Here is an 8,992-nt window from a genome sequence, read left to right as displayed (position 1 = left end):
CCCCCCTCTTCCATCCATATCACTTCAGTCTCTGGTGAAGAAAGGGAGTTAGATTTTCTGTTTAATTTGATTCCCATAGTATGGTCCTTCTGAGTTCCAATTCTAATGTACCCCTGGGGTTGTATACTGACACCCTAGCTTCTCAGAGCTTCCCTGAAGCAAGATTCATCCTGGAATCCTGCCTCCAGGGTTGCTGTGGCTCCAGCCTCAGCATCTGGGATCTCCACAGCCTGTAACTAGAATTGAAAAGGACAAATGAAACAGATCAAAACCCAAAGTTGGCTTCTACAGGCCTCAATACTTAAAAGAAGGAGATAACTTTTCTCTCACACAACTTTTTTTTAATTAATTCATTTATTTACTTTTAGTTTACAACATTCAGCTCCACAATCCCTTGAACTTCAAATTTTCTCCTCCTACCTCTATCCACCCCCCCCATGGTGGTGTGCAATCAAAAATAGGATCTACAAATACTTTCACATTAAACATTAGTCAGGCTGTAAAGGATGATAACCAATGGAATGAACAATGGGAAAGAAGAATCAAAACAAAACAAGAAAAAGAAGGAGAGAAGGTAGTTTGCTTCAATCTCCATTCAGACTCTGTAGCTCTTTTCTCTGGGTGTGGACATCTCTTTCCATCACAAGTCCTTTGGAGTTGTCTTATAACCTTATACTGATGAAAGGAGCCCAGTCTATCAAGGTTAGTTGTCACACATTCGACATTTCTGTAATTGTGAACAAATTTCTCCTAGTTCTGCTCTTCTCACTCAGCATCAGTTTATATATGTCTCTCCAAGTCATTATGAAGTCTGTCTGCTCCTCATTTCTTATAGCACAATAGGATTCCATTACATTCATATACCACAACTTGCTCAGCCATTTCCCAATTGATGGGCATCCCCTTAATTTCCAATTCTCTGCCACCACAAAAAGAGCTGCTATAAATATTTTTGTACATATGGGTCCTCCTCCCACTTCTATCATCTCTTTGGGATATAGCCCTAGGAGTCTCACACAACTTCTTCATACTTATGCTGACTACAGCAGTCCGGTAGTTTTAAAGATGCAGCCATTTTTGGCTAGACAGTCAATGGAAAGACACAGCTTGCACCCACAAGATGGGGGAATAGATTATCTTCTGCAAGATGCGTGTACCTGACTTCTCCCACAGGTGTCTCCATCTAAGGTGATCTGGGAATGTGCAAATTCCTGTTACAACTGGTTATTTAGATTTGCAGATATTATTCAACTTGTAGGAAGGGTTTATAAGGGAGTTCTTTGTTGAGTTCAATTTAATGATTAATTTTCCCATCAGGATATCCAGACTTTCGCACATTGGATAAACACCTATCCAAATGGAATATAGACATACCCATTGTCACTTGGTTGAAATGAGTAAAACCAACCCAAGATTGGGCCTCAATACTTCCCCTTTCTTCCCAATATGTATAATTGGAAAATTTATGCTATGGTGAGTAGTCCAGATCAGCTAAATTATTAAAAAAATCTTAGGGGAGCTATCCTGACTCTCCTCATGCTTGGCAAGTAAGTATGGTAGCTTCTTCCTTTCCCTCCCCTGCATACCAGATGAACCAACGAGAGAGGTAGGCTCCCCCAGCATCAAATTGGTCCTTGGAGTGAATCAGAAGGGCAGCTAAGTGGCACAGTGGATAGAAGGGGCCTGGAGTCAAGAAGACTTGAGTTCAAGTTGGCATCAGACACTAGCTGTATGATGTGGGCAAATCACTTCACTCTGTCTCAGTTTCCTCATGTGTAAAATGAGCTAGAAAACAAAACGGCAAACTTACTCTAGTATTTTTGTCAAGAAAACCTCAAATGGACTCACAGAGTCATGCATGACTGAAATGACCAAAAAAGTGGATTGGAAGACAACTCCTCACTATCCAGTAAAAGATCTAACCTACTGAACCCTCAATATGTCAACTCTCTCTTGGTAGAGCCCCACATACCTATACCTTAAGGGTTATTGTCTTTTTGTTTTGTTTTCAAGGGAGACAATTTGACTTAAGTGAGTTAGAATGGCTCATCTGGATTTATTTGGTTTTTAAATTTGATCTAAACTGCTTGGTCTAGGGTCACACATACGTGTGGAAAGATAGTGGTGGTGGTGGTGGTGGTGGTGATGGCGACTATGTGATGTCCAGTCCACACAAAGTGACAAGATAACTTCCATGCTCATTTCCTCCTGCCTAACTTCTCCCTTCTTACATACTGTTAATAGTAGAAGCTTGTGAGACTACCCAGGCAACATGTAGATAAAAAAGGAAGCAGTATTTCTTCTTCTTCTTTTTTTTTTTACTGTTGTTAACAAAAGATAAGGACACTGCTTCTGAGAATACTGCTCTGGGAAGTTAGTATACTGTGGATTGTAGAATTTTCTTTGTGAAACTGAGATATCCTCCCTTGTCTCCAAACCCTCCAAGATGCCACTTGTTTTCTTCTTTTGGACTCCCGCAGTGGAGAAGCATTTCCTTGGATTCCAAAGAGGCTTTTAAAGTCCACTTCAATGCTTATAGGAAAACGAGTTCACAGTTGTCTTGCTGTTTAGGGCTTCGGGGTGGGTCTTCGGGGGGAGAAAGTGAGGAAGGCGAGGGTGGTGGCACCAGGAGATCGAGGTCGAACCTTCAGAAAACAGCCAGTTCCTGATTCTCACTATACTCATTTCAGAGATACACTAATACCGATAAATCACACCCATAGGTGACCCCGACACTCGGCTAGCTCGGACTGCATTGAGAACCCAGTGTCGTTTCACTGGGGTCGAGTTAGGTTGTGGAGATTTGGGGCAGTGGGGGGCGAGGAGGCTGGGGGTTTGGACTACAGTCTTGTTGTGAGTTAGGCTTGTCACGTGTAGCAGCGGAGGTGTCTCAGCTTCGGGTGCCAAGTGGACCCAGAGGGCGTTGCTGAGAGACGCACTGAGTTCTGGCTGGTTTCTGGGCTAGTGAGCTCGTTGGAGTTCAGGGTCCGAGAGCTTGCAGACCCGAAGTCTTGGAGGGAAGATCAGCTTTGTAGACATGTGATAGTCCGCGGCGGCTGCCGTGGAGGCTGTGGTAGCAGTGGTGGCGGCGCTGGGGCTGGGGCTGGGGCTGCCCAGAAATAGCAGCAGCTGGTTTCCGCTCCCTGGTTGGCTAAGAGAGAAAGACAGAGACAGAGAGAGAGAGAGAAAGAGAGAGAGCCCGACCAGCAGAGAGGAGCCGGCGGCGTTGGCTGCGCGGGACACCCGGGGGACTCCTCCCGGAGAATGCAAGCCCCCTGCCCAGCCCCAGCCCCAAGCAGATGATGGCGATACGGGAGCTGAAAGTGTGTCTTCTCGGGGTGAGTCCTGGCGCCAGCGGCTCTTGCCAGGGGACACTAGCAAAGGGGACCGGCTTTTTCCAGCCGAGAGGGGGCGGCCGTGGCCTCGAGACCCCCGCCCCTCTCCTGGAGGGGGGGATGCTCCCGCAGGCGGCCCACGGGCCCCGCCGTAAGCCTCAGTCGGGGGGCCTGGACTCACTTTTGGCCTTCGTCGTCCCCGTTCCCTCCCCCCGCCCCAGCTGGGGTCCCGGGACGAAGCCGGGCCCAAGGAGCTTTCTTGGCTTCTTGCCCGCCTCTTTTGGCTATCTTCCCTGGACCGGCTTGCTGTAACTGGGCTGCCTGGGACTGGAGGGTCCCCTCGGGGAAGAGTGCCCCCGGAACCGCGCTTTCCATCCGCCAGCGAGGGCACCGGGGAGTCCCGTTTCCATCTTTGGAGTGCTTTTCCCTCCACTCCCTTACCCCTAGCCTTCTTGGAGGGGCTTTCTCCATTGCCTTTGATAATTTCCTTCCGGCTGAAAGTAAATTAGTTTTCAGAGTAACCTGAAATTCTCTTTCGTCCCTGTGGAATGATTGTTTACTTATTTATTTACTTAATTAAAAAAAAAACAACCCCACCCGAGGTTAAGATATCCATAAGTGTTTTTAAAATCAGAGAACGGCAGTGGTTGGGAGGGTGGATAAACAAAGTATGTGGTTGGTCTGGAAGCTTTTTGTGTCGTGGATAAAACAGCAGGCTAAGAAAGTCTTCTTTCCACTCCCCCCCCCCCCCCATAACTACTACTTCCCCTCTTTCTCAGATCTTTCTTAGCATAAAGAAGAACTCTGTTTAAGCTGCCAATGATGGAAAAGCCAGTGGAGTGGCTGGCCAGAGGGCCACTCCGAAAGTTCCAACGGGACATTCTCTCAGAGGTTAGGATCTAGGGCTTTTCTATTTGATCTCATTCCACCTTGGAACCCATTCCTGCTCCCTACCTCAAAGCTGGTTCTTTAAAAAGAACAGTGTCCCGGACACCCCATCTCCGCCCCCCCCCCCCCAACCCGGCTTTTGCAAAGATGCAGCAGCTTTTGACATCAGTGGACTCCTGCTAGCTGGGTCCAGCTAATCTTGCCTCCAAGAAACCTGCCTCCCTCCACCAACAAAAACAGCAAAAGGGAACACTCATTCTTGTTAGCCTCAAAGAAATGTTAACTATGAGCTGTCAGTATATTTCCAAGAAGTGAATAAGAGGAAATGATTTTTTAAGTTTCTATCCACCCTGTGGCTTTTGCAGGGAGAAGATTAGGATAGACTAGTGTTTACAAAACTATAGTGCCCTCTGGACTGTGTTTTGAGGAGGATTTTGGAACCTCTGGCTAAATTGTATGGCTTAACTTAGCCTTCTCTTCTATCACCTTTGTCATATCCTCAGTAAAGATCCCCTCAGCCTTTCACCCAGTTAGGCAAAGTTGTAAGTTTGCATGTTATTCTCGTCTGTCTCCGGTGGCTTTTATCAGAATGTACATTGGTAGATTCTTTTTTTCCTCATCGTTAGGCCAGGGATTCTAATATTGTCCAAATATGAATTCCAGGAATTTTATGTCTCCTTTTGAGGGATCATTTCAGTTTCAGAATGGCTGTCAAGGATGTAGAAGGAATGTGGTGCCTTAAGTGGCTGAAAGTATTGGAAGCGTACTTAAGTTATATGAGTATGGCTGGCCTTAGGGAAAACTATGAAGTAGGCCAAGTTTTCACCACTCTGTTCTGTGACTCCCCTTTGACAAAGGATTTAGACAAAGGATTGCAGGATTTTAGAACAGGAAGATGTCTTAGATATAATTTCATCTAAACCTTTCATTTTATAGGGAGGGAAACTGAGGCCTCAAGAGAGAAAATGATTTGTTTGAAATCAAATAGGTAGTGGCAGAGCCTAGATTTGAATCCAGGTCTTCTGATTTAAATCTAATGCTTTTCCAATATACTAGGTAGTTCTTTCCTCTGAAGGAAACCTAGAACAAATCTATTTTCTTCCCTCACATAAAGTTATTCAAGCATTTTATACCCATCATACTCCTACTTAGTCTTATTCTTTAGGATAAACATCTCTATGTATCTCAGTTGTTCCGTATATGACATGATTTCCAAGTCCCTTCTATCTTGTCATTCAGTTGTGTCAGATTCTTCATGACCCCATTTAGGGTTTTCTTGGCAAAGATACTGGAGTGGTTTGCCATTTCCTTTTGTAGTTAATTTTACAGATGAGGAAACTGAGGCAAATGGGATTAAGTAACTTGCCCAGGATCACACAACTAGTAAGTGTCTGAGGCCATAACTGAACTCAGGAAGATGAGTCTTTATGACTCCAGCCAGATCCAGTGCTTTATCCACTATACCACCTAGCTGCCCCATCTGCCTTTAGTCACCCTCTTCTAGATACATTCTGGTTCAGGGCTTCTTTGGCTATGCAGACTCCAAAAGGGTGTGTGGATAGATTTGGGGAGGGGGAGGGGAGGTAAATGAACTTGGATAGAGGAAAATATCTTTGGGATGGCTAGGTGTCTCAGTGAATAGAGTACCAGCCCTGGAGTGAGGAGGACCTGAGTTCAAATACAGCCTCAGACACTTAACACTTACTAGCAGTGAGACCTTGGGCAAGTCAACCCCAATTGCACTTCAAAAAGCAAAGAAGAAGAAGAAAATATCTTTATTTTCATTAACCTTTAACTGGAATATAGCATTTACTTCAATTATGAATTTTAAACTTTCATTAATTTGAGGAATCTGTAAGTTTCACCAAAAATCGTTTTACAAAAATCACTAACTCCTGCTCTAATTAGATAATGGCTCCCTGAAAATATGATGCTCAGAATTGTGTATACAGTACTCACAGAATTATAGATCCCCTTGGGGTTAACAGCTTTATATCTCCCAAAGGACCTTGTTTTCTAATGCTAAATAGAAGGCTTGGGTACTGTTCTTCTCCTATTGTGTGATATTATTGTTTATCTATAAAATGGGGGTAATAATACCTTACTTGTGGAGAGTTGGACTAAGAAATCTTTTGAAATCCTTACCAATATTACAATCCATAGTTTTATCACCTATGATTCCAAGATGATTTTTAGTTAATCTGAGAAATTAATTTGTGTAATGGGAGTTCTACTTTGATGTTTCATCAGGATATGGAAATAATCCTGGGTTCTTGAAGGATATGCCAGTGAAATGTAAACTTTGGTGAGTTTTACCATATTAGAAAGGCTGGCTTCTAATGCAATTGAGTTTGCTTTCCAAGGACAAGCTGCACTAAAGATAGAGAGGCTCATCTCCAGTTTGCTGGCCATTCATTAAGGGGTGATTCTTTGGTCATGGCAACCCCAGAAGCAAAAGAAAAGTGCAAATTGGCCCTCTGTCAATGCTCAGTGACCTTCATCAGTTTTTTAGTGAAAATGACTGGGTAACAGAGCAGATATTACCATGGATCACATAGTTTGCAGTGTTTTTCTAAGCCTTAACTTAATTGTTCATCCTTTAAATGTGAAGTCTTTGCCCTAAGATCTCAGCCAATAGACTACTGAGGAAACAGAGTTGTAACAATATTGATATTTTTTTCCTATAAATGAAACTGGAAGACATAAGGAAGTTGCAACCAAATGTTAGAATGGCTCCCAGGCTCTCCTTGTAGAGGCAAATAAAAGAGTAGGTTTTGTTGTGTTCTCAAAGTCAACAAGGAGGGAGTTTGACTTGACTATGCGTATTTCTTATAAGAAATTGGATTTTCCTTTTTTTTCCCCCCAATGTAGTGAGGAGTGGGAGGGAGAGAAAGGTAGGTTTCTGTTAATTAAAAAATTTTAAATAATAGAGAAATTGAGGGTGTTACAGGTGTGGAATATTGCAAGTACTTTTAGGTGAGAGCTATTTTGGGGGAGGGAAATCTGCAAATGTTTGTAACATAAAAAGAAAACACATCAATGAAACTTAAAAAAAAAGATTTGCAAAGCATTTTATAACAATTTCATGAGATAAATATTGCAGATGTTTTTATTTCCATTTTTCAGATGAGGAAACTTGAGCTTAGAAAGGTTAAATGACTTGCCCACTGACACATGTCTAGTAAGTGGCAAAAGCAGAATAGGAACCCAGATCTTTCTGACCTCACATCCAACATACTGTCCCTACAATGTTCTCTGTGGATTGTGTGCAGAAAGAAATATAGAAGAAACCATAAATAGTGGAAAAGGAGGAAAGATAGTCATGTGGCAGGAGAGTGTGATAATGTTTGGATAGCCATTGTGCTACATTGGTACACACATAATGTCAGGAAACTTAAGAGGAGGTCCCCCTAAATGGTGCCTAGAGCCTACCTATAGGACTTGTGGATAGATTGCATTCTCTTCTACTGAGATTATCCACACTGATGAGATCATAAATCCATTGAAATAGTGAAGAATGGAAGGGAATTCAAGGTTCCATTCTCTTCCAAGTGTATTTTATGGACTTCTGGAGACAATGTTTTACCCTTGTTATTTAATTTATGGAAGGATTGTAGTGGAGGGAGTTTCAGGTAGGAGGGGAAGGGCTGTATCTAAGAAATTTTTTCCAAGGTGGAGCCTTGTACTGCCTGTCTAATCATCCCCCTTGGATGACTACCTGCTCTTCCTACTCTAGGTTGGACTGACCTTACCTGTTATTATACCTTTCTACCCTATTTAGGCTGAGCGCAAATATTATCAGCACATTCTTATTTGTTCTGTGGTCTTATAGTCTTGAAGCTTCTTCCAGGCACATAGTCTCAGGTTCAAAGGTTTAGAATTGAAAGGCCATTTAGCCAGTTATTTTTTTTAAAGCACATTTTCTTGATGTGTTTTATCTTTACATTGCAATCATTTCCTGTTACCTCTCCAGATAGAATCACTACTTGGGATTTAATGATAGTGACAAAAACAAACAATCTGCAAACCAACAATTACCCAAAGGAAAACCTATTACTTCTGTTGGAACCCCTCTGTTCCACCTCTCTGCCATGAGAAAGGACATAGTTTTCATTATCTTTTCTCTGGAACTTTTTTTCCCATTATTCATAGTCCATCTTTCTTTTAAGTGGTATTTTAATTTATATTATTGTGGTCATTGTGTATATTTTTGTTGGTTCTGCCTAGTTTTTTCTGTATCAATTCATATAAATCTTCTGAGGTGTCTCTGAATTTCTCATATTCTTCATAGCTTATAATACAATAATATTGCATTACATTCTTTTACCATGGTGCGTTTTTTTAGCCATTTCCTAATCAGTGGTCATTCTCTTTGCTTATAGATCTTTGCTGTCACAAAGAGTACTACTGTAGATATTTTGTTAACTCCTGAACATTTGTTTCTGTCTTTGGCTTAACATACTGCGTGCCACATAGTATGCACTTAATAAATGCTTGCTTATCAATGGATTTGACTTTTTCAGTATATAAGCTCAGAAATGAGATTGCTGGTCAAAGAATATGGACAGCATAATCACTTTTTTTGGTGGACAAAGTGCTTACTTTAAATTTTTTTTAAATTCTGAATTTTAGCACCAAAAAAGGACCATTTCCATATACATAGCAAGAAATAAAAAGGGTATACCCTATCTGTAAATCTCCATTTTATATCACTTGATTCACGCACATACATATATGAATTCTATGCATTATTTTTCAAAATACTACTT

General features: G+C 42.0%; 1 protein-coding gene across 3 annotated transcripts in view; it reads left to right on the top strand.

Annotated features, from left to right (window-relative positions):
- RAB31 (RAB31, member RAS oncogene family) overlaps window positions 1–8,992 on the top strand; it is a 269,429-nt gene that overhangs the window by 77,685 nt on the left and 182,752 nt on the right. The window contains exon 1 of one of the 3 annotated variants that reach the window (XM_069099637.1): window positions 2,863–3,338. The exons of 1 other annotated variant lie outside the window; for it this stretch is intronic. In XM_069099637.1, the coding sequence (XP_068955738.1) occupies window positions 3,300–3,338 (39 nt within the window). In that variant the 5' untranslated portion in view covers window positions 2,863–3,299. Of the gene's footprint in view, window positions 1–2,862; window positions 3,339–8,992 lie in introns of those variants that run through there. One more of the 3 variants, XM_069099636.1, reaches the window with a different exon arrangement.

Source organism: Petaurus breviceps, unplaced genomic scaffold (genome assembly GCF_028583685.1).
Source record: "Petaurus breviceps papuanus isolate PSGF00001 unplaced genomic scaffold, PetGlider_PUasm1.0 38, whole genome shotgun sequence".
Classification (NCBI taxonomy): domain Eukaryota; kingdom Metazoa; phylum Chordata; class Mammalia; order Diprotodontia; family Petauridae; genus Petaurus; species Petaurus breviceps.
This window is presented reverse-complemented; position numbering and strand designations above follow the sequence as displayed.